The sequence below is a fragment of the Panthera pardus genome, unplaced genomic scaffold, assembly GCF_024362965.1.
Source record: "Panthera pardus isolate Hobbes unplaced genomic scaffold, ASM2436296v1 HiC_scaffold_2, whole genome shotgun sequence".
NCBI classification, from domain to species: Eukaryota; Metazoa; Chordata; class Mammalia; order Carnivora; family Felidae; genus Panthera; species Panthera pardus.
The window spans coordinates 94602138-94628134 of record NW_026526765.1 but is presented as its reverse complement, the minus strand read 5'-3'; the positions used below and the strand labels follow the sequence as shown (position 1 = coordinate 94628134).

Here is a 25997-nt window from a genome sequence, read left to right as displayed (position 1 = left end):
TCAACCCCAAATGCGGATGCCACATAGAATTTATTATAATGAGATTGACTATATGAGAGAAATTAAATGTGACATTTCAATTCCAGGTTGCAAGATTCTATCTATCAACATTTTGAAGATGCTAGACATCTTGAGGGGAGACAAAGGTAAGGTAGTTTCTGCCTGGAAACAGCTGGCAGTCTGGCATAGCTGAACGAGCAAACACTATTAATTGTATTCTCATGTTCATCCTCCTTTCTTCCTTGCCAGGAGAACTTTGATTTTGTTGGGGTGGTGGGGAACAAAATGATAGGTGTTGGTCAAGATTCGTTTTAAGGCAGAGATCCTGAATTCTGATGTGCATTAGTAGAATTAGACTCAAGTGCTAGGAGGATGTGGGACAGGTTTTGCTTTCCTGATGAAAGGGAAATATGTGCCTGACATTTCTCACTTCCTCTCTTCCTCCTGCTGTGAACATGGCTTAATTTCTGAAGCAGCAGTAGTCATTTTGAAATCTTGAGGGAAAACCCCAGAGAATCACAGAGCCAGTAAATCCAAATTTGTTTACCCCACTGTTAACTGGACTTGCTGGTACTTGCAGCTGAAGACACTCCTAATTGATAAAAGAGAGATGAGAATAACAAACAGCTGTTAGGCAAGCTGCGGGTAAGTGCTATAACAGAGATAGGTAGCACTGGGTGATTCAGAGGAGGGTGAGCAGGAAGGCTTCATGAAAGAGGGAGCCCTCTGAATTTGGACAGGACTCTGAGGAACACATATGATTTACACTCGACGATACAGGGATGGAGCCATTATACGGAGAGAGAACTGCATAAGGAAGGGGATGTGTGTGGCAAAGCTTGGCTCTATGTGGGGACTTGTGAGGAGCTGCGGGTGGCTTGTGTGTGACATGGAGGGAGTAGGAATTTTAGACAGTAAGTCTGGGAAGATTGATCATTGCCATCTGGAGAAGACCATAAAGGCCAAGGTGGAGTTTGGTCTTAGTTGGGTCAGCATGAAGGGGAGACGGTGGCATAATAAGAGGTGCAGTTCAGAGACTATTTGTTGGCCATGTTTATCATAGTTTATTTGGATTGAAAACCACCAATTTAGATTACCCCAACAGTCCAAGTGAGAGCAAATAAAGACCTGAACTAGATATGGTTATGAAAGAGAACAGATTGGCGAAGTGAGGTGAAGTAGGTGAAGTAGGTGCTTGCCGCTGGATGGACCTGGGGCCTGATGACACCTGCCCTTCCTTGGTAAGGCCTTGTTCTGGGTTTTGGAATCTGGAGATGAAGTTTCTTCATGGTTTTTCCTCTGCCTGGAGCATATATCTGCCTTCCTCCTGACCGTCAGTCTCCATCTCTCTAGATCCTTCAATACCAAGCTCAAATCCCACTTCAGAAGAGTCCACATGTCTATCAATAGGAAAAAGGATAAACAAATGGTGGTGTGGCCATATAGTGGACACTACAAAGTTATAAAAAGGAACAAACCAGTGACACATGTAACAGCATGGCTGACTCTCACATAAGTGATGCTGAGTGAAATAAGTCAGACATCCTGTATGATTCCATTCATATGAAGTTCAGAAACAGGCAAAAATAATCTAAAATGAGGAAAAAAAGCCCCAGAATAGCGCTTGCTATTGGAAAGGGGTATGAAGGAGTTTTCCGGGGTGATGGACAGAGGTTTGGGTCATGAAGACACATGAATTTACTAAAACCTGTAAAATGCTACACTTAAGATCTGCATTTCTCCATGTAGATCTTACCCTTCCCCCCAAAAGTAAACAAATTTTGAACTGTAGTTAATGACATACAAGCTTAAGAATCTAAGGATGAAACATCCTGAGATCTAAACTTACTTGGAAATGTATCAAAATATAAGAATGACTGATGGATGGATGGCTGGCTAAATATGTGGTAAAGCAGAGATAGCAGTGTTAACAATGACAGAATCTAGGTGATGGATAAGAATGGGTGCTTAATGTATAATTCAGCTTCTCTGTGTGCTTGAAATAGTTCATAATAAAATACTACGGGAAAACCCTCGAGCTTAAGATTTGATAATTCACCTATCAAAGAGGACTGGCAATAAAAAAAACCTGCGGGCAAACATTGGCCCTTTGCAGGTGCTATGACCAGGGGCTCTAAAAAAGGCGTCATTCAGGATGCCTTGCCAAATAATTTTGTCTAGTAGGTGCAGCAGAAATTCTCTTCTCTATTTTCTACACTTTTTCCTGAGCTCCGGCATCATTAAGTCTTCCCCCCTTACAGACTAACCCTCTATTCCTTCAGGGTTTGTGTGTCCAATGGTCCTGGGGCAAAGAAGTACAGACCACCTAAAACATGTCCTCCAGTACTAAGTTTCACATCTAGTTTAATTACTGACTGCAAAGTTATTTGAAAATACCACACAACAGGGGTGCCTGGGTGGCTCAGTTGGTTGAGCATTGGCTCAGGTCATGATCTCAGGGCTCTTGAGGTCAAGTCCCACGTCAAGGTTTGCGCTGTCAGCGCGGAGTCTACTTGGGATTCCCTCTCTCTCGAAATTATACAAATTTAAAACACACACACACACACACACACACACACACCAGTGTGGTTTGTTCCTTTGTTCCAAGAGTAAAGAGATTTAGAGAATAAAGAAATGTCAATGTACAGACAGAAAAACTTCCCGGTCCCCTTGAGGTTTCCTGGGGAACAGAAAGGGCAGGACCAAATAATTAGAAATGGTCGGCAATGCAATTTCATTTTTGCCCCAGGAAAAGCCCAACTTCACATAGATTGTAGGGCTTCTTTCCTCTGTGTTTAGCCAGAAGCTCTATCCCTTTTATGACCAATACCTTTTCGTTAAGAGTCTCTAATTCTACTCCTGATACTCATTTAATGATGTATTTCTTTTTTGTCCTAACTGGAACATCCTTGTTCACAAGTTTCAATCTTTCAGAAATCACTATTTTTCGGAACCCTTTCGGCAGCTGGCCAGCCGACTTTTCCCTCACAAAGTCATGTTGCCTATAGGTCATTTGCTGCAGTTTTTAGTTTACCAAATATATATAAAGCATCTTGTTAAAGGGACATCTGTTCCTGTGTTTACTTACTATGTATCTCTTTGAGCTACTGATGTTACTTTCATATGTATTTTTATTACATATTTAATGAAAATCTAGTTCTTAATATAGATCAGCAACACATCGTTCTAACCTTTACAATTTTACTTCCTCCAATCTCATACATGTTGATTTACAATTTGCTCATTTTTCTATTTTGCTTTATTCAGATGTCCTAGAGATACGAAATAAAGTTTCAGGGTTTTTTTGTTTTGTTTTTTTCCCCTTGGAGGGCCAGAAGCACTCTAACTCAGTGACTTACATCCTTGGATACGCTTTAGAATCATCTGGGGGTGTTGTTTACTCTGCAGATTCTGGGACCCATCCCTCATACAGGTGTACTAGGGAGGACATTTGAGAAACATTTATTAAGATGTGGGTATGTTACATAGTTTCAACCTCACAGAAACATAAAATGGGCTAACCTGAATATTTAGAACATATGTTCATGTTTTATTACATTTTAGCCTCCAATTATCAACACTTGACAGTGCTGTTTTATAAATCAATGTGGAAAAAGGAAGACTTGCATTTGTCTTGAAAATGAACAAACCAGGCACCACGAGAGAAAGCCTGATGGTTTTCTAGCAATTGGTCTTAGGAATTTTGTGTGACCCTTGGCTAATTATGTTTTCTTCTTTACATTTTTAAGCGGACTCTGGGGATAAATTGCCATTAAGAGTCTGAAATTTTATGTGAGGTGTTCGAGTATCAGGAGGTCAGCACTTACAAACTAGCAACTTATTAAGGAAGAATTTTTACTAAATACATGAAAATGGTTAAATAAAATCAAGATCCCTAAAGTTTTGCAGTGAAAACAGTAGTCTACTGCTCTCTCCCCCCAACCTCAAATGTCCTTTTCATTGGCAAGCATTTTCATCCTCTTAGCTTTTCCTTCTGGTAGTTACGTTCATGTTGGTTTCTTTCCTCCAGTTAACTATTTTTGTCATTTTTCAAATGAATGCATGTATTAAGGTATATTATTTTTAGCCTCTTAAAGTTTATAAAAAACCTGAGCAGTCTTCTGCCCCACACCCTCCCAACTCTCCAGATTAATGGCTTTTAACAGTTTCTTCTGTTGTTTTTTCTCAAATAATTGATTACATCTTGATTTGTTACTTTACATATTAGTGATTTCCTGATAGGTCAATGAGGATTTAGCAGTTAGACAGCTATCCCCACTTTTCCTCTCATATTGTCCCCAAATAGTTACCAGACTTAAGTCCTTTAGTCCGTTTGGGTTGCTGCTACATTCTTTTGCAAATTTCTAGATAGCAACATAGAAGGATTTCTCTTGGTATTTATCCATGAGTACAAATGTTAGGTCGAAGGGTATGTGCTTCTTCATCCTGAATAAATATTGCCAACAAACATGGTAAAAGGCTGACAATGTCAAGTGTTGGTGAGAATGCCACATCTGAGTATGTGGGATGGTACCTTACTGCAGTTTTAATTTGCATTTCCTCAGTTACTAGTGGGAATATTTATCTTTGCATGTATTTATTGGCTATTTGGGTTTCCTCTTCTCTAGATGGCTTGCTTCTAAGTATCTGAGTCCTAAAAATTCTAGATACCTGTACTAATAGTTTGCTGATTGTGTTCCTTGCAGAAAGCTCCACTGTTTTCTTAAGGATTGTAAGTCTCATGCAGTATTGATTCCTTTTCTTGTCTGTGATCTGTTTGGTTTTTTTTTTTTCCCCCTCTTTGGAAGATTTTAGTAAATTCCTTTATACTCTTGATTTCTATATTCTAATTTTACTGCTGAACATAAGGGGCTCAATTATTATGTTAATTGTTCATGAAATCCAGCACATAATACTTAAAAAAATCTAATTACAATAGGCATACCTAATTCATAAAATAACATGCTCAACTCTGATACTGTCGACAGTTTCAGCATACATTTTCCTACACATACTATATACCATCAGTAAATTTTTTAGGTATGATACACAATTCGCTTCTTTTATTTAACAGTCTTTGGCATTTTTCTGTCAGTACCTCATTCTTTTTAACTGTTACAGACAATATTAAATTCTACAGACATATTGGTTGGTTATTTCTTTATTGATTGTCATTTGGGCTGTTTCCAAGTTTTATTTTTTAAGGTTTTTTTTTTTAAGTTTATTTATTTTGAGAGAGAGAGTGCACGTGTGTGAGTTGGCAAGGGGAGCAGTGCAGAGGAGAGAGAGAATCTTAAGCAGGCTCTGTGCTGTCGGTGCAGAATCCGATGTGGCTTGATCTCATGAACTGTGAGATCATGACCTGAGTTGAGATCAAGAGTCTGACACTTACCCGAATGAGCCACCCAGGTAGCCCTGTTTCCAAGTTGAAAAAAATTCTCAGTGCAACAAATTCTCTTGGGTCTATCTCTTTGTTGTTCAGGATTAATATTTAGAAGTAGAAACTCAGCTCTGGGTCCAAACCCAGAATATTTTTAATTTTAATTGATATTGTTAACTTAAATTCTAAAAAAGTTGTATTAATTTACAAGGCAAAAAATGCCCTTTCTTTGGATACCTAACAAATCCAAATCTTTGCTAACATGGTAGGAAAACATGTTTTAATTTTCACTTTTTAATTCAGTGAAGTTTAATTTTGTTTCCAACTTCATAAGTTTGGTTTCTTGCATTATCTAGTTTCATTTCACTACCTTTTTAATTTCTAATTTTAGCCATATGCTTGTTTTAAATCACTCTTTTTTGTAAAGAACAACTTTATTCTTCTATCATTGTAACATCCATGGAATCCCACAGAAGATCAGAGGCAGAATTTTTAGAGGTCTCAGACCTTTTCTTTTAACCTTCAAAAAGACAGTGTCCTACCTGCCTCTTTACTATCCCAATGGAATATACCAGAGTTCCCTCAACTTACTGATTGCCTGAGTGAACAGAACCTTTTTTGAGAAGAGTGAATGAAATGCATGGAGAATTCAAAGTCTCTATTTTGATTTAATTTTCTTTTAATATCTGAGTTCTATCTCTTCTGTTTATAATCCATGTCTGACCTTTGGACAAATCTGCCTAGTTCTATCTCTATAGGTCCTGGTTTCAACTCATGCTCTCGGGGAATTTTTTCAACTTTGGTTTTTGAAAGATATGCTACCGTAGGCAGGTGCTGGTCCTTGATGGGCATCATACAGCTATAGCAAAAAAGGTTTCATAAATGGTTATCTGATATGGAATAGTAAGACTAATCTTAACTATAGTCTACTTAAGATTAATTTATAAAATCTCATTGCTTACAAATAATTAGCCATTGACCTAAAGTCACAAAAGTCTTTTTTTCTAATATTAAAAAATATGTAATTGGAGGGGAGGGGGAACAACTAACTTGAAATAAACCAGAAAACACCTTCACATTAATTGTTCTTCTCATATACTTCAAATTTGTACTTAATGCTTTTCTCCTCCTGGATATCAGAAAGAACACCTGGGTATCTGTAAAAGAAAAATATGTGGAATAATTTGTCAATTAAAAAAAAGATATATACTGTGTCAATTAAAAAGAGATAGCTCAGCCAAAAGGCATCAATAAAGTAAATAAAAGTTTCGTCTTCATTTTTTTTTTCCACAATGGTAAGTCACGGTGAAACTGGGTATCATACAAATACACTATGGAACAGTGTAGGAAACAGAAAGAAAAACTTGCAAACTGTACAGAAAGTTAGGAAACAAAAAGTGCAATTTATCCTTTCCTTCTGACTCCTAATTCTTCTGTCTCAAACTAGCCACTGTCAGCAGTTTCTCTTTTACCTTTCCACTATCACCCAGCTAGTATGAAATGTAGTAACATTTTGCAAATCTTACACTTGATATCAAATTTCTTACGTGAGCAAATGAAAAACAAGATACAACCTTTAGCTGCTTAGAGTAGAACTGAAGTTATGTGTCCCGTATGGTGAAAGATTCTGCTGTTTAATCAGTGGACACCACGCTGCTCTAATTTCCCAGAGTGTTCCTCACGGCAGTTCTTTTATGGACATCACTGTTTATCTGAAATTTTCTCTCACTTAGATCTGTGTTCCTGCCACCTTCCAATTCAAAACCCAAGCCCTCCTTTGCGTATATACCAAGAGGCAGAGTTGCTAGATCATGTGGTAGTTCTATTTTTAATTTTTTTGAGGAGCCTCCATACTGTTTCCACAGTGGCTGCTACCAGTTTGCATTCCCACCAACAGTGCACAAGAGTTTCTCTACATCCTCACCAACACCAACACTTGTTATCTCGTTTTTTGTTTTTGATAACAAATCAGGACCTCAAAGAAATATATATCCTCCCATGTTCACTGCAGCCTAGTTTACAGTAGCTAAGCAACCTAAATGCCCATCAACAGATGAAAGATTAAACAAAAATGCTGTATTTACATACAATGGAATATTGTTCAACTTCAAGAAAGAAGGAAATCCTGCCATATGCAGCAACATGGATGAACCTGGAGGTCATTATGCTAAGTGAAATAAGCCAGTCACAGAAGGACAAATACTGCATTATCTAAAATGGTCAGACTCGGGGCGCCTGGGTGGCGCAGTCGGTTAAGCGTCCGACTTCAGCCAGGTCACGATCTCGCGGTCCGTGAGTTCGAGCCCCGCGTCAGGCTCTGGGCTGATGGCTCAGAGCCTGGAGCCTGTTTCCGATTCTGTGTCTCCCTCTCTCTCTGCCTCTCCCCCGTTCATGCTCTGTCTCTCTCTGTCCCAAAAATAAATAAAAAACGTTGAAAAAAAAAATTTAAAATGGTCAGACTCATAAGAACAGAGAGTAGAAGGGTGGTTGACAGGTGTTGGGGGAAAGGGGAAACACAGTTGTTCAAAGGGAATAAAGTTTGTTGTGTAAGATGATTAAATTCCAGAGATGTGCTGTGCAATGCTGTGTCTACAGTTAACAACACTGAATTGGAAAACTAAAATTTTGTTGAGAGGAGGTCTCATATTGTATTCTTACAATAAAATTTTTTTCCCACTGAAAAACCCACCACCAACAAAAAATCCCCTCAGGTCCTCCACTGAGGACTGTACTGACCACTCTCGTCTCCAACCCAAATCTTATACTTCCTCAGTATTGTGCGAGCTGCACCCCCATGTGCTCCAGGTGGGGATGAGGAACACCTGCTTTGATCAGACTTGTGTTTGACTCTGGTTCTGTTGTCTTCATCCTTATGAATAATCTGGCCCTGAGTTCATTACATTAAGTGCTCTATAAATGTTATTCTTTAGTATTATGAGTTTCTTTCACCCCGTATTTTCTAAACTCACTGTAGCAGGGATAAGATAGGAAAAGATTTAAACCTCTTATGATACCCAGTGCAATGCTGAGTAATAACAGGTATTAACCTTTTGTTGACTAATCAGAGGTATGCCATTTGATAAAAAACATAAACATATAAAGTAACAATAGTATAATAACATATAAAGAAAATAAAATCTATGTTTCTATTTACTAACCATTTCCTGAGCTGTTTCTGTTCAACTGTTTTAGTAGCAATATAGCATTTTTCTTTTTTTAAAGCAGTGATTTTTCGAGGCCAACTTTTAACCATAATTTTAGTTTCTTTGGAATGAGTCACCAAAAAGTAACATTTACATTTTTGTGTGTTTGTAAAATTCTCAAGAGTATCAAGATTCTCAGTTAAAAGATAAAAGCAAAATATCAAAATTATTTCTAAAACCACAAATAATACTTAGAAATACTATGTTATTGGCTGGGTATAGTCAGCAGCCACGGTATTAATGTTAATCTGCTCTGTGAAACTGAAATTCAACTCTGCTTCGGATTAATTTTACTTTTCACAATATTTATATATTCAGTCTATTATTCGTTCAAGAGAGAGAGCATGCCTACACATAGAGAGGGAGGGAGAGAATCCCAAGCAGACTCCATGCCCAGCGCAGAGCCTGACACAGGGCTCAATCTCACCACTGTGAGATCATGACCTGAGCCGAAATCAAGACTCAGACACTTAACTGATTAAGTGACCCAGGCGCCCCCATATTCAGTCTGTTTAATAATGACAGAACTACCCCAACCATCATAATTCCAAACTTTTCTGAAGAGCAAACTGCTTAGGAGCCACATATGAACTCTGAGTTTAAGCCTAACAGGATGTGGAAATGCCTCCTATTTGTTATGAACCACCCAGATAGAGATCCCCCTCTAGAATCTTCAGGCAGTAAGGAATCCAGTAGCTATGAAGAAACATAAGATTCGAACTGACAAAGCATGAGAATACTGAGATGATGTAATGTAAAGTCTAAGAAAGAGGTAAATAGTTATCTATAAGAAACAACTCACAACTAAATTTAAATGAAGACTATAGCAAGCACAGGCTCAGGAGGAGTCGTACAAATAGAATGAATAAGGATCCTGTTGGCTAGTCAGGAACTAATGGGAACAGAAGAGGAACTGTTAGCCCATCAAAAACTTTCTTAAATTTGTCTATTGAAAAGGGGCATCTGTCCCAGCTCTGGAGCCAACTACGGCCTCAAAGGCCTCTTCTGGCCTTTATCCTCTTTGCATAGTTACATGGAACGCTGTTAACTACAAGGAAAAACCTGTTTGGGGCTCATTAAGCAGAAAACTGCTGGTATAAAACATTTAGGCCTGCTGGTTTGGCTGGAGCCTAGTGTGAAATAGTTTGAGATGGGAAAGATTTCTTATAGGTAAGATGAATGAGGGCACAGCCTTAGAGGACAGGCTGGAATGCTGCTGTCAAAAAAAAAAAAAAAAAAAAAAAAAAAAAAGAAGAAAAAAAAGAATTATGCAGACAATGACCCATGGGGGAAAAAGGCAGACGCAAAGTAAAATCTAACTTTGTTAAGATTTTTTTTCTGCTTTTAGGTTTCTACCACTTGTGGCTTCACCCACATTCTAATTTTATTCCCTTTGCACTTCACAATAGTCCTCTCATCTTTATTTCATTTTACTAGTGCTTTTATTACCAGGAAGTATGGTGTTAATAAAAGATAACTGTTTGAACTGAAACTTATGTCACTACAAGAGGGCCACTAATAGGGAGAATGGGGGGTCTAACCTCTGTGTAGCTGTGGGAAAAGAAAAAGGGGAAGTAGAGAACAATCAGAGCTCATTTCTGGACAGTACGGAGCAATTTTAAGTTCCCCAGGGTACAGACATTTGGAGAGAATGCAGCTCAAGAATTGAGCAACATTACGGATTTTCAGGGACAAAGTATATTCTCTTTGTCTTTCCAGGTTTCTCTTTTTTCTACCTCAGGAAAGACTGACCTACTCCAGATCTCCCCTTAGGGGATTCCCTCCACTCTGCGTTCAGGAGGTTGTTACTATGTTGGTACAACTTCAAAGTAAGACAACCATCAAATGATGTAACAGGAAAAAAAAAAAAAAAAAGACTCCATTTTCTTTCATAGCCTTGTCTAGAATGTCCATTTTTGAGCAATTTCCTTGGAATTTGGTTTTGGATAGAAATTTCCTATCTGAAGCTTCCCACTATTAAAATCTTCTAAGACATTTAAAGAACTGGGGAGCCTGGGTGGCTCAGTCACTTAAGTATCCGACTTTCGGTTTCGGCTCAGGTCATGATCTCACAGTTCATGGGTTTGAGCACCGCATCGGGCTCTGTGCTCCCAGTGAAGAGCCTGCTTGGGATTCTCTCTCAATCCCTTTTCTGTGCCCTTCCCTCATTCTCTCTCTCTCTTAAAATAAATAAATAAACTTAAAAAAATAAGTAAGAACTAACACCAATCCTTCACAAACTCTTCTGAAAAAATAGAAGAGGAAAGAGACCATTTCCTGACTCATTCTGTGAGGCTGGTACTCTCCTGACACCAAAACAAGGTGAACACATTATTAAAAAATGAAACTACAGACCAATATCCATTATGAATATAAATGCAAAAATCCTCAACAAAATATAAGCAAATTAAATCCAGGAACATATAAAAAGGACTACACATTACTACCAAGTGGATTTATTCCAGAAATGCTAGAATAGTTTAACACGAAAATCATTGAATATAATACACCGTATTTATTAATATTTATTAATATTAGAAGGATGTGTTAAAACCTAGTCTGAAAGCATTGATACGATTAATCTTCTACTTTTACTCTTCATAGCCAAAAGCTGAGAAGTACTTAAAAAAACTTTTTTTTAAAGTTGACGTATGAAAAGTGCTTTTAAACTAAAATGCTGTGAGTTTTCAAAATCAGGCAGTTTCATGCTGAAATCTTAACTCCATCTTTTCTTCCATCACCACCACTGCTATCCAAGTCCCTTGTTCTTTCACCTCAACTCCTGCAGCTAACTGGTCTCCCAGCTTCACTCTTGTCCCTTCTGTTCTCCACAAACAGCTGGAACAATGTCACCCTCTCTTCAAACCCTCTAAACTTGTGTCTGGTCTGACCCCTCTGGCCTCCCCCTTGCTTATAATGCTCAGAGTAGTCAGTCCCTGCTCAGGGTCAGGGAGCACAACCAAGCTTGTTCCTGCCCTCTGGTCTCTACACGAGCTATTTCTCTGGTTTCTGGAATGCTCTTCTCTTTGCATGGTTGGCTTCTTGACATTTAGATCTCAGCGTAGACACCACCTCTTCAGAGAGGACTTCTCAGACAATACAGTATTTACCACATCACAATATTTCAGTTCTCCATATAGCAACTCTCTTAATGTTTACCTTTCATTTACTACTCTCCTTTTCTACTACAAATACTCTAATCTTAGAGAGCAGTGACATCTTGGTAAGCACGGCTTCCCCAGTGCCTAAGACAGTGTCTGATGCTAAGCAGAGACCTCATAGAATGAGCTAATGACTACTCTCTAGATTTCAGTCAAATTATTAAAACTTAAACATCCCAAGTTTGTTAAAGCAGATTTCCCAAAATTCCTAGTTTTTTTTTTTAAATTTTTTAATGTTTATTTATTTTTGAGACAGAGACAGAGCATGAACGGGGGAGGGGCAGAGAGAGAGGGAGACACAGAATCAGAAGCAGGCTCCATCCAGGCTCTGAGCCATCAGCCCAGAGCCCAATGCGGGGCTCGAACTCACAGACCGCGAGATCGTGACCCGAGCTGAAGTCAGACGCTTAACCGACTGAGCCACCCAGGTGCCCCTCAAAATTCCTAGTTTTTGTCTGCAGAACACATTTCTACTCCAAATTCAATATGAAGAGATATACTGTTTCTCTGATTCTTAAGCAGGAAATCCAAAAGTACTTCAGACAAATTAATAACATTTTACTTACTCTGGGAGAAGTTTATATTTCTCCAAATCAATTTCTGGAAAAAATGTGTCACTTTCAAACTCCTGCATAATCCTTGTCACAAATAGTCTAACGTGGCCTGGCCTGTTCATGGCTTCCTTTGAAAAAACACAAGAGGCATCAATTTCTTTATTTATCTGTCAAAAGAAACAAACTCTTAAGATTTGTTTGTTTTAATTACATAGTCAAGTTTGTATCTGGTATTAAGAGACATGCTCCATAACTTGTCACCTCCAAAGCATGCTATTTAAATATCCTATTATTAAGTTTGGGGTCCTGCAAAGTATGTCTTAGTTATTTTGAGAATGGCACTAATAATTATCACTAATTATGAGAGTGAGTTTAAATATATTCTGGCCTCTAGTTTGCTTACATGAATTCTTTTTTCATTTAAGCATTCAGTATTATCTTCTTTCTTTGGTGGTTGTTTAAGAATTAAGAACCCTAAATTATCTAGTTGCTCTCCACAGAAAAATTTGCATATGTATATATATGGATAAGATAGTATATAATTTTATGAGATTTTGATTACTAAAAATCCCAAGGGCATACTTAATTAGTACATTTACACAGAATTTAATAACGCTTCCATTTCTTAGGAGATAGCTACAATGCTAGCAGGTAATTTACTTTCTTAGCCTCTGTTGCTAATGATTGTATTGGCCTTATATTGTTAATGACTTTTCTAACTATAGCCTATGCTACTGTTGATAGTTTCTATAGAAAAAACTGCACTTGAATGAATATCTTAAAACTCTAATAAAAAGTCATGAGTCCTAATTGCATCTCCAAGAAAGTAATAACCCTTGATTTTCAAATAACTTATGGAAGAAAAAAAATATAAAATTTCAAGTGTGTGTTATCCTTGAAATTCCAAATAAGGGCATAGAACAAATGTTACTTTTTATTTTTGGCTTTTTACTACAGCAAATATAAACTCACTTATTCTCATGGAAACCAATTTGACAGTAAATTTCATATATTAAAAAATAAAAAAAAAAAAAAATAAACTCACTTATTCTCTTGCCCCAATCAAATAAATATCCTACCAATTTTTAATGTTATCAAAAATTAGAAAAACTGAATAGGACGAACCACAGCAGCATCTGAAAGTCTGTATCCAAGGAAATACTATATGGCACAACCTTTTCTGTAAAGGGTCATATGCAAATACTTTAGGCTTTGTGGACCATGTGGTTTCCTTCTTTCCTTTGTGGGCAACAGCAGCTGTAGACAATACTAAACCAATGGGCATAGCTGTGTTCCAATGAAACTGTGTTTACAAAAACAGGCTGGCCCCAGGGAAGATGAGCCTAAAAGTTCTACAAGTTATGGTGATGAGAGGCAGGTGCATAATACAAAATTACCAGTTGGAGATTCTACTTCCTTATGTGAGTTCGAGCCCCGCGTCAGGCTCTGTGCTGACAGCTCAGGGCCTGGAGCCTGCTTTGGATTCTGTGTCTCCCTCTCTCTCTGCTCCTCCCCTGCTCACACTTTGTCTCACTGTTTTTCAAAAATGAATAAACGTAAAAAAAAAAAATTAAATATTTATAAAAAGTAGATTTTCAAGTGAATGTGGTATTAAATCATTCAAAATGCATATTGAACAAAATAAAGAAATGATTTGTTTTCCTAAAAATTCATGCCTGGCTGAAAGATCAAAGGAAAATGTCCATTTCCTCATAAAACAAATAGAGCAAACCAAAGGTTGTAGAAACAGGTCTGGGATCCTGGTATATCTTTTCTTTTAAAACAAATTCAGTGTATATATGTTATAACAAGACACCAAAGTGTAGGGGCTGGCTTTTTTCCTTCCCATAAACTTTAATTTTTTATTAGTGTTTTAAGAGTCCAAAAATTCTATTTATTATCCTCAAAAATTTTGAAAGCTGAAAGTCATTTGGTATTCAAAAGAAGAAATATTTTGGAGCACCTGGCTGTCTCAGTCTGTGGAATGTGACACTCCTGATGTGAGGGTTGTGGGTTTAAGCCCCATGTTGGGTGTAGCGATTACTTAAAAAAATAAAATCTTATGGGGTGCCTGCGTGGCTCAGCCGGTTGAGCATCAGACTTCAGCTCAGGTCATGATCTTGCAATTTTTGAGTTTGAGCCCCGTGTCAGGCTCTGTGCTGACAGCTCGGAGCCTGGAGCTTGCTTCAGATTCTGTCTCTGTCTCTCTCTCTCTCAAAAGTAAATAAACATTAAAAAATAAAATAAAATTAAATTAAAAAAAAAAATACGAAGTTTTCAGCCGGAGCCTCCATCTTCCAGTAATTCACCAAGGGAAAGAGGAGAGGCACCTGCTGAATGTGCTCTAGGTGTTCTAGGAAACATGGAGTTGTTCTGTTGGCTACATACCTGTGAATCTACAAGAAAGGTTTATTTTGGACATCAAGGGAATAGGCACTGTTCAACAAGAAATGTTTCACAAATGTTACCACTGCAAAACTGGAAGAGTCTACAATGTTACCCAGCATGCTACTTGCATTGCTGTAAACAAACAAGGGCAGATTTTTGCCAGGAGAGTTAATGTATGTATTGAGCAAATGCACTCAAAAGAGCCGAGATAGCTTCCTGAAGTGTGTAAAAGAAAATGATCTGAAAAAGAAGGAAGCCAAAGAGAAAGGTACATGGGTTCAACTGAAAAGCCAGCCTGCTCCACCCAGAGAAGTACATTTTGGGAGAACCAATGGAAAAGAGCCTGAACTGTTGGAACCCCTTCCCTATGAATTCCTGGCATGATAAGTGTAAAAAAAAAAAACAAAACAAAAAACAGACCTCAAGACTGGGGGAAAAAAAAAAAAAAAAAAGGACTATTTTCTCTTTTACTCGTTTTTTCTATTATGAAACATGTAATAGTTTTCCTATGCTTTCATATTATACAAAATTGTTAAGTTTTAACAAATTCGTATACATTTAGTCAGTGTATAGTAACTGAGAGCCCCATCCCTTTCTCAGTAAGGACCTATATATTCTTGGAAAAAGGGGAGAATTCAGTATATCAGGGCACATCTAGGGAGTAGAAAACAGTGCAATGCAAGTACAATTCTAAGGGAAGGATTTAGAATGTTTTTATCATTTTTTTTAGTGTTTATTTATTTTGAGAGGGAGAGACAGGGTGGGGAAGGGGCAAAGAGAGAGGGAGACACAGAATCTGAAGCAGGCTCCAGGCTCCAGCTGTAGGCAGAGAGCCTGACACAGGGCTTGAACCCATGAACCGTGAGATCATGACCCAATCCGAAGTTGGTTGCTTAGCCAACTGAGCTACCCAGGAGCCCCTAGAATATTTTTAAATTAGAAACATCAACTATTTGGAATTGAAAATCAACTGGAACAGGCTTAAAAACTCGCTTTTATATTTTTATTTACTTTTCATGATAGTATCTAAAACGAATAAATCAAATTGACAATGTGTCTAGTTTATAGTAGGGATAATGTACTTCCTTTGCTCATGGCCTAATTTTTTAAAAGTTCAGATGGCAGGGAATCTGAAGGCAAGTGGGGTAGAACATTTCTTTATGATTTTACTTACCTTATAAACAGAACTGCCTCCCACTACCCAAACCATGTCCACTTTATGTGCTAATTCTGGTTGCTCAGTAAGTTCTAAGGCATCATCCAGACTTTTGGCAAGAAAATGAGCTCCTTGTGGAGGTTCCCTGAATTAAAAAAAATTACAAATAATGTCTATAAAACCCATTCATACCAGTCAAGTAATCTGAATTGGAATAAGTAATTATAAAACCAAAATCATCATAAATATGAATTCTTTCAATAATAAACACTTAACATCAATATGGCCTATGACCAAAAATTCAAACCATATTTGTGTATGTACAGTCCACAATGAATCAAAAAACAGAAACACTTCTGGTATCTTGTGATATTTATGGTTGAAAAAAATCAGAAGAGTAGTGGTCTCTGGAGGGATGGGGTAAAGATTCACTGGGAAGAGGCATAAGGGAACTTAGGAGGGGTCATGGTAAAATTCTCCATCTTTGATGTGGGGTTACATAGGTGCCTACATTTGTCAAAATTTAGCAAAAGTACATTTAAGACTTGTACATTTCATTGTATGTAATATTTATCTCAAAAGATGGGGCACCTGGGAGGCTCAGTTGGTTAAGCGTCTGACTCTTGATTTCAGCTTATGTCATGATCTCAGGATTCCTGAGATGAAGCCCTGCATTGGGCTCTGCGCTGTCAGCTTGGGATTCTTGCTCTCCCTCTCTCTGCCCCTCCTGAACTTGTGTGTGGGCGTGCTTGTGTGTTTGCTCTCCTTCAAAATAAATAAACTTAAAAAAAAAAAATTGTAAAGAAATATTGAACTCTAGTTAATGATATATATGCTGAAGTATTTAAGGGAAAACATACTGATGTTTCCATGTTACTCTGAAATGCTTAAAAAAAAAGATCATTGGATGCATGGATGGATGGTAAAACAAGCATAATAAATTGTTAATGGTGGAATCTATGTGTTAGGTATACAGGTGTTTAAGGTTCTTTATGTTTGAAAGATTCATAAAAAATGTTGGAGAGAGAGTAGTATGTTTGAATGACTGTAGTTTGGAATGATATTCGAACTGTTAATATGTGATGAATGGGGAGTAAAAGACTTTTCATGTTTCAAATATAGAAGTGGATGAAGTATTAATAAGCATGTATATTTTTTAAATTAAAATCCAAAGGAGAAAGAATTAATTTCAGTGTTACATCTTCAGTTTAATTTCTCCCTATCTCCACAACTGTTTATTTTTTCCTGGGGCGGGGGGGAGGGGGCGGGTGGAGAGTGATAATTCCCTTTATAATTGAAGAAACATAGAATTTGACTTTCACTGTAATTAGAGAACAGAAATTATAATTCAAAGTCAAGTTCTCAGAGTGATGCTTTAAAAAATTATGTAACTGCCTTTGAACTAGTGCTTGTAACAATGATTAATCAACAGCTAATGGAGATTATTAATTCTCTTCACTGCCTCCTCCCTCACCTCCTTCATAGATATTTTACTTATTTCACCCTTTGTCATCTCTAAAGGAGTAAGATAGCACAAAGAATGTATTTTGACTAAAAGCTGAAAAAAGACTCGCACACCAGGGTGAGGTTAAATGAGCCAAGGAAGTCTCTAAGGTGTCAGGGAGGCTGCAGTGAGTAGGCTGGACAAGGCTGTGTAGGGGGAGAACTGAGTCTAGATTTGAGCTTGGGGAGAAGGTAGTCTAGCTAAAGTCTAGAATGACAAACTGAGTCCAGGTGGTTTTAGTAACTGAGGATGCTGAAGTCAGAAATGATGACAGGTGTCAGGGAAGAATGAAAAATGGTGGTTTAGGATCTGACTTAGTGACTTAGGATCTGACATAAGAGGAGAATTTGAAGAGGTGTCCTAGAAATTGGTGGGTTGTAGCAAAATAATTTAGAAGGTGGTATAAATGTTTGGTGTGGATTCAAAGAAAGGGGGCAATATTCTGTGTAGATTGTGGAACAATGGCTTGAAATGCTTCCAGGGCTTAAGGTGAAGACTACTTTTTTGACCTTTTGTAATGAGTCTGTTAAAGGAAAACAGACTAGATTAAGGATTTGTTTCAGATTTTAATTATCATAAAGACATGGAGGAAATGCTTCTGCAAAATGTTATTCCTTAGCAGTTTAGGAATGTTTGAAACACTTGACCCAAGATGGGTATAAAAATATAAGCAAAAAGTTGAGCTAATGTTTGAGCTAATTAGGCCACTGTGTTCACTGTCTAAAAGCACAAATCCTAGGAACACAGTGAATAGTATATAGCAAACACTCAATACTGTGACTTATTTCATTGCCCACTTTACTTCCTCTATTTATCTCAGACTAAGAGAGATTGCATTCCCTGACAAGAGAGTTGGTATGTGGTTCCATATGTAGTCAAGCATGTGGACATCTTTGATACCTTGTTTCAAACTTAGAATCTTAGCTCCTGAAGAGGACTGGCATGAGGACTAGGAGATAATGCAAAACAGTATGCACACCTGTGATACTTCCATCCTTCTCCCTTCTCCAGAGAGGCTGCTTTTTACCTGGATAGTTACATTAGAAAGAAAATATCTAACATTTGAGGACCCATTTGCTCTCCGAAGTAGTGGGAACAGGTAGTACTTTATATGCATCAGACTAGCAGTCCTATGTAAGTACTTTTATTCCTTTTTATAGATGATATTGAGGCTGAGGGATTCAGTGGCCAGTGGCTATAGATCTAGGAAATGGTGGACCTGAGATTTCAACTCCAGCAGCCTGACATTGGGAGTCTGTGTGTTACAACTCCCTACATAGACAAGGGATTCAACTGGTGGCCATAGGCTTCAAAAGTGTCAAATTCTCGTCCCCTCAGACCTCAGGATGGTGTGGCCTAGTTTAGCAGAGCCTTAAGACCAGTGTCCTCTGGCCTTGAGCAGCCTCATTTGATTACCTCAGGGTACCATATAAACATTATCCTTTCTCACTGTGCCTGATGTGAAAGATGATGTGGCAGATGGAATTCTGGCTCAATTTCCTAGACTGTTGGGAAAGCATTTAAAAAACAAAAAACCCTAGGCTAGAATCATATCTTAACCAGAATTCAAAAATATGTTCAATTTAAGACCTTTCAAACTCAGTCTCTGAAACAGAATTTCCAACTAAAATTAAAATTGGTTCAAGCATGCTCCATCCTCATAATCGAATACTATGTAGCCACTAAAAATATTCATAGAAATTAATCTTTCCATATATCAAATGGGGAAAAAAAGACAGGTTACAAAGTGATACTATGTGGGATCATCCTATTTTTATAAATCACCTAAAGACCATCCATTCTGTAAAAATTTCTGAACCCCTGCTTTGCTAGGGGATATACTAAGTGCTGGGATATACTAAGTGCCACTGTACCAGTGGCAGGCAGAGCTCTATCTCAGCAGTGGCCATAATATGAAAAGGATATGCGATGGGGATGTGTGGAGGATGCCAGGTAGGCAGAGGTGGTACATCATCTGGATGGGGTGATGAAGGAGAATACTCCTTGGAGAATGATTCCTTAGCTGACAGTCTCAAAGGAGATAAAAACATGTGCAAGACACGGAAGTGATGGATGACCATAGAGGATACTGAGGTTTATACTGAAGTTACAGAAGTTATTTATTTAACACAAGAAAGCTCCAAGAAAGTTGAAGGTAGAAGTAGTATGTAGTGAGGTTTAAAACAGTAAAGGGTAGCACAACAGAGCAAGGTCTTGAGACCAGGAGAAAACGGGAGTTTAGGATAAAGTGGTGGGGGCAGACGGAGGATTCTGGTTGACAGGAGGGGATTTTTGACTCAAGACTGTGGGAAGGAAGAACAAAGTGATAGATTAGGGCAAAAAATGAGATCACAAACCTGCTCATTGTGCTCCCGTTAAGATTTTCTATTAGAGACCAAAGGTAATTCTGCCAAAATAGAAAAGCTGGGACAGTAGGATCTGATATTGATAGGGTACTTTCTGTGTGCCATAAATTTAACATAAAAAATTTCAATTAATCCTCAAAATCACCCTAAGAAGTTCTCATTATTAATCCCATTTAGTAGATAAGGAAACTGTCATTCAGCAAGGCATCAAGTTAATAGGTACCAGACGAGGTAGTAGAAGCCAGGTTGGTAACTCTTTGCTGTACCAAGTATGTGAATAGTGAGGACAGAAGAGAGAAAGCTTTAATCACTGTGGAGAATATGACAGACCGTAAAAAATTATTATACTATGAGATATCAAATAGCTTTCATGAGTTGAAGACAATTTACAACAACTTATATCATGAAGGAAATTTTGGATTTACTAAAGATGCTCTCAAAGCTATAGCAATGTGGTAAAATTTATTTAATTTTTGGTTCCAAAGCCTTAAAAAATTACTTTATTGAGCTATAAGTTATATACAATTCAATTTATCCTTGAGGATTCAACTTCTTACATTGGAGGGTGGTGGTGAAAAACTGAGTATTTCTAAAAGCTTGCCTGAGCAATAGCGATTACATGGGTAAATCTCTCCCCTTTAATTCAGAATCTAGCACTGTATGGCATACAGCAGGTGCCCAGGTTATGTGTGTAACTGACCCCCAAGTAGGGAAGCAGAAGGAAGCACAAAAAATAAACTCTAAAATGTTTTCCTAACTGGTATGTTTATTTCCTCAGAATAACTGATAATAAAAACTCTGAAATTTTCTGTCTTAAAAAAAAACAAGTGAAATATAGCAACAAATGTTATATAAGAAACAACCAAACCCAATTACATGCACAACAGTGGGGGGGGGGGGGGTCATAAAGAAGAAATTAGACTCATCATTTGCAGAGATTTGCTGGCTCAATGGAATATCCCCCCCCACCGAGATTTGTTTATATCTGTTGTAGCTCAAGCTAGCCATAAACTTGAGTAGTATTCAAGAAGATGTTATTAAAGAGTCTCTGGGAATGGCTATACAGTCTGTGAATTTGGATTCTACCAAGTAAAAAAGATAATCAGAATATCCTAGCAACCAGAATAAAGAGAACAGTATAAAGACTGAGGCAGATGGCAAGATGCACATCAACTTTTCCTCATCATCCAAGGCGATCAATGCAAATATTCTGGTATACTTTCTTTCATGTTTTTACCTGTGCCATTCTAGAAGGGATTTGGGAAAAAAATCTATATAAGCCTGAACCCCCTTGGCCTACAGTTGTATAATGTTTTTTTCCTGCTCATAGTGTGATGGTCTTTGATGTGTTCACTTGGCTGGGCTATAGTCCTTGGTTATTGAGACACTAATCTAAGTATTACTGTAAAGGTATTTTGTAGAAGTGATTAAAGTTGATAAATCGACTTCAATCTGGGTAGGCAGGATTGAATCAGTTGAAAGGCCTTAAGAGCAGCTCCTCCAGCTTCCCTGAAGAAAAAATTTCACCTGCAGATAGCAGTTTCAGACCCTGCTGAAGAGTTCCAGCATGCCCTTTCTGATGGTGTGCCCTACAGAGTTTTGGACTTGCCTAGCCAGCACCACAAATGTGTAGGCCAATTCCTTGTAATAAAGTCCCCAGGGCATTTCCAGGCATCAGGAACTATCTACTCCAATGTTAGATTGGAGGACAGGAAAATTCCTAGCAGAAGCCAACTGGAGACACTTCTCTTTCTTCAGAATCCCTAGGTCAATTCCAATACTTTCATTTTTTTCACCTGTAGACATTGCATAAAGAATACAAGTACAAAATATTATTTGGGTGTTGTGGTAAACTAGGAATAATCGGGCACAAGGTTATGACTGATTTTTAGCCCATCCTAAAATTTCTATCTTACTGTATCCAGGGCAGGGTATGGAGAGGGGATAAACCATTTAATCTTGGTAAACCCCAAAACATATGTGAAACTAGAAAAAAGTTATTAACTGTATTGTATACATGATAATTGAGCCTATTGAGTGACAGTTCAAGGAAACTGGCAAAGCTGTTACCCCAGTGAGATTTAATGTAACTTTTCAGAGTGGTGAAATCAATCACTTAAGTAGCAGAGTGAAATTATTGTCATGTGGCATAAATAACTGCTTATTCATTTTCTGTAATCACCTTTATGACATTAAGCAGTGTGATCAATAGCGCTATATTTATACAATTTTGTTTTGTCATACACAGACCTCTACCATAAGAAATGGGACATGATTTTCTTGTGGTGAATTTGTGATAATACTTACTTGAGGTCTCTACTGAGAACTATATTAATTCTGTCCTTTAAAGGTCGATTCTTCTCCGGAATAGAGAACCATGTCTTTCTACCCATAATCACCAAATTCTGTTTGCCTAAAAAATCACATAAAAATAAGTATATTCTGGGAGTATACATTTATATTTTCATATATTCATTTACATGTGCAGAGATAGGACTGTCACAGTGACACCTAGTGGATCTGCTTTAAAAATTAAAACTTAAAAACAGGCTTACAAAATTGACATTTATCACCCATTTCCTAAATATACTATTTTTCTCTTTGGTGTTATCTGATTTATATCCAATATTTAGTTTTAATCAATTGCAATTATGTATAATAGTGAAGAGCCAAGATTCTGGGGCAAAGTGCTGAAACTGAATGTATTCAGTCATCTACTAGGCAAGTCATGAATCTTCTGTGCCTTATGTTAATGGAGATAACAGTAGTTCCTAGTTCTAGGGTTATTGTGGGGATTGAGATTTAGAACATCTAGTTACTGTTTAACTGTTTGATGTAATAGTATTATTCATTTGTATACTTTGTATTTATATTAGTAGCCATACTTTTAAAGATAGCTGTTTAGTATTCCACTCAATTAAAAAGCCAAAATGCTTTCAATTGTGCCTCTATTTTTTAAGTAAAATGCTTCCATAGAAACTTTATACACATAACTTCCATTTTTCATATAATTACGTGGAAGAAAAATCTTGGGAGTCAGATATCTGGATCAAAGGAATACACACATTTCTATAACTCTGGGTATGTTCTGGCAGGCTATCAAAAGAAGTGCACGTGTCTGTTTTAAAGAATCATCATTAGTTTGAATTTCTTTAAACAAAAATACTAACATTTACAAAATACAAGTACACTAAGCATTTTTCTGTATTTTACATCATTACTCATAACCAAATTATCACCTCCAAATGTGGAGACAAATTTTTTTCCTCTAAGAATTAAAACCCCAATAATTCATGGTGCCCCCTGTAGAATATGCACTGCATTTTCAAGGACAGAGCTTTAAGTGTTAATAAGGAGATATCAGTGATCAAAAATAACAGAGGCAAAAGGTGAGGAATTCTGATGAGAAATGGTACAGACTTGGCCTAACAACAAAGGTGGAGATAATGAGTGAAGAGCATAGGAAGACATTGGAAAAAAATTTAAAAAAAAAGAAAGAAAAAGAAAAAAGAACAAAAAGCCAAGTCGACCTTGGTATCCTTTCATCCACTCATCAAAGAAACACTGTGTTTACTGAAAGCAAGTGAATAGGCCAGGTATTGGATGCTTTTCCTACTACTAGATCATACACTGGATTCTAGAGTGGTTCATGTCAATTCTTTAGCTTCAAGCTCCTGCTATCTTGTCTCTACCGGTGACCCAAGTGCAAGATCCAAGGACCTTGTACCTGTCCTGTTAAAGTTATGCTGCATCTGCTTTCTGATTGACTGTTTGTCTTTTACTCTACTATTTCTTCTCCTATGACCAAATACATATCTCTTAGGTTTTCAACGGGCATCTCACCACTATATTCTCTTCCATGGTTGTCCTCTCCAGTGGCTCAATTCACCCACTTTGCTGTACCTGAAATTATCCTGGAGATCCCACAAATTCCTCAAACCTCAAAATTATCATTACACCTGCACACTCTTCTCCACTTCTTTATTCTCCATGTCACCCAGACTCTCAAACTGAAGATCTGAGAGTTCATCCTTGATTCTTTCCTGCATCACCTTCACCTTTCTGATCTCCACATCGAGTTCATGTAACTGTTTCTTTTTGTTGTTGTTTTTTTACTTTTATCTTCTTCACTGCCTTCCAGGCCCTACCATCGCTGTTAGCAGCTATGCCAAAGGCCTCCTCTGGTCTCCTTCCCTGCTCTTTCCCTAAAGCCTGTACCTAGCTGCTAATTCTGCCCAGTACCTCAATTTACGCGTGCCCACATAAAATTTCAAAGAACTTTTTTTTAAAAAACGTGACAAACCTTGGGAACTGCGTATAAATCACTGGTAAGACAAAAGGTCCCAGATTAACATGGAAAACTTTTTATTTAAGTAAAATTTGCACTGATAAGCTTACTCAAGCAAGATGTTTCCCAAACCTCAATCACTTAAAAATCCCACATTACCTTCTACGGATGAGGTTGTGGTCATCCTTTGGAAATACTTGAATTCATTCCTATAAATTAGACAAACAGCGTTACTCAGAACATTATCTGGTAGGCTCAAGCCGTAACCCTCCCGACAGACGCTGCACTGGGGGTGGGGGGGGTGGGGGTGGGGAAAAGTCCTCGCCGGGCAACAGGAGCAGGACGGAAATCGAGAACGTGGCCGGCCGGCTCCAGATGGCGGAAGGAAGCCCTGGTCCAGCTCCTGCCTGCTCAGGTGAAAAGTCCGATCCCATCCTCCCAACCGAGAGTGTCTGTTAGGCCCCGCCCTGGTGCCGCGATCAAAAGCAACCCGCGCCAGTTCTCCCCGTCCCCCAACACCCAATCCAGCTCCGGGCCCGTAGGTACCTGAGCGGCGGCCAGGGCAGGTCCCCGTTCTTGCCGATGCCCATGTTCTGGGACACAGCGACGATACAGTTTAGCGGACGAACCATGACAGCCACTGTGAACACCACACCGCTTGCTCACAACCCTGGGAATCCCGGCCGACCTTGGCGCCAAATTGCAGCCATCCCGCCCCCTCGGTCCTATTTGTGCAGCCGAGACCCCGCCCCCTGCCCCGGCGCACGGCAGGGTCGTGACGTGCTCGCGCACGCAGACTAGGGGAGCTGCGGTGGCGTGCTCGCGCTCCCGCTTGGGCCCTGCCCCAGTGGCGTCAATCTGTGCCCTGCGATGTCGGGTCGGAAGCCTGCCTCTAGTCGCTCCGCTGCCGCCGGCCCAGCCCCTGCAAGGCAAGAGGTTTTGAGCAGATTCTTCCAGTCTACGGGAAACCTGAAATCCACTACGTCCCCCACGGGTGCAGTCCCGAAGGCCGGCCCTGACTCTGATTCCGCAGCGCCCCTAGCGTCCACTCTCCCGCCTCAGTTGCCGCCACACGTGGTGGGTTCGGTCCAGGACGGGGCGGGGCCAGCGGGGTAGATGGGGCGGGACTAGATGGGCGGGGACGGTGCTTGTGGGTGGAGCAGGAGGAGATGGGAGCAGTACGCGAGAATCGACGAGATGAGCCCGCACGATGAGATAGGGGCGGGGCTCAAAAGGGAGAAGGCGGGAAAAGCCCGGCTGGTCTCCTTTAAAAATGTAGTTCAAAGATTGTACTTTCCACTTGGAGTAATAGACTCGAGGCCAAGATCACACAAGTTCTTAATGGCAGAACTGAGAGAGGAACAGAGGGCTCCTGACTTCCATTCTGATTTGCCTGTGGGCAAAGGATACATCTTTTAACCTCTATTCTGCCTCCTTTTTAAAAAAAAAAATCTGGATTGAAAATTGAAGAGGAGCTTTATTTACCTTATTTATATGTACTTGGTTAGGTGACTGGAAGAAAATTGCCACTGAATCTCTAGTTTTTAAGGGTGCAACAGTGGTGCTAATGTTCTCAAGCGACTGGGGTATAAAGGCAGTCATATTGTGCGGTTCCTCAGTGACTATACTTCTTATAGGTAAGATTATAAAGTCTGATAGACAATTTGGGTTAAGTTCCTTAAGGTGGTGCAGATGTGAATGGTTAGTCATTGGTTCCTTTCTGTTGCTTGCCACCTTTCAACTGAGTCAAGTAAGTTAAGTTTGCTTTGTTTTTACCAGGGACACTGCCACCAGGGAAAACCTCAGGGTGAGCCCCTCACTGGGTCTCCCTGGTACAGTATTTTTAAACTGAGAATATGGAAAGGGATTGCAGACTGGCTTTAAGCCACCTTCCAAGTTTGTTTTGTTTGGTTGTTTTATTTATTTTGAGAGAGAGAAAGAGCAATTGGGAAAGGGGCAGAGACAGAGGGAGACAGAATCCTAAGTAGGCTCTGCAC

The 25997-nt window shown here is 38.8% G+C and overlaps 2 protein-coding genes across 6 annotated transcripts in view; one reads left to right on the top strand and one right to left on the bottom strand.

The window, feature by feature from the left end:
- Window positions 1–1040: 1040 nt before the first annotated feature.
- Window positions 1041–24653, bottom strand: DHFR (dihydrofolate reductase). Of its 5 annotated transcripts, none has more exons than XM_019462880.2 (6): window positions 24547–24653; window positions 24160–24209; window positions 22020–22125; window positions 15861–15987; window positions 12311–12465; window positions 1041–1400 (listed from the first exon to the last, which is right to left on the bottom strand). In XM_019462880.2, exons 1-6 carry the CDS (start codon window positions 24630–24632, stop codon window positions 1286–1288), a joined length of 639 nt encoding a protein of 212 aa, XP_019318425.2. In that variant the 5' UTR covers window positions 24633–24653; the 3' UTR covers window positions 1041–1285. The 5 variants fall into 5 exon arrangements, with proteins under 5 accessions (XP_019318425.2, XP_019318428.2, XP_019318427.1 ...); XM_019462883.2 differs by having other exon boundaries at window positions 12311–12426; XM_019462882.2 differs by lacking the exon at window positions 1041–1400 and adding an exon at window positions 4984–6537.
- A 217-nt stretch (window positions 24654–24870) lies between these two features.
- The window catches only part of MSH3 (mutS homolog 3), a 187898-nt gene continuing 186771 nt past the window's right edge, over window positions 24871–25997 (top strand). Inside the window, exon 1 of the mRNA XM_053907239.1 lies at window positions 24871–25077. Coding sequence (XP_053763214.1) covers window positions 24871–25077 — 207 coding nt within the window. The remainder of the gene's footprint in view (window positions 25078–25997) is intronic.

Excerpts from the sequence above, each read along its gene's own strand:
- DHFR (XM_019462880.2), bottom strand. The coding sequence starts at position 24,632 with ATGGTTCGTCCGCTAAACTGTATCGTCGCTGTGTCCCAGAACATGGGC. Across the intron at positions 15,988-22,019 it reads GTTCTCAGTAGAGACCTCAA|GGAACCTCCACAAGGAGCTC; the intron begins GTAAGTATTATC and ends TTTTTAATTCAG. Across the intron at positions 12,466-15,860 it reads GAGGCAGTTCTGTTTATAAG|ATAAATAAAGAAATTGATGC; the intron begins GTAAGTAAAATC and ends TTCTTTTGACAG.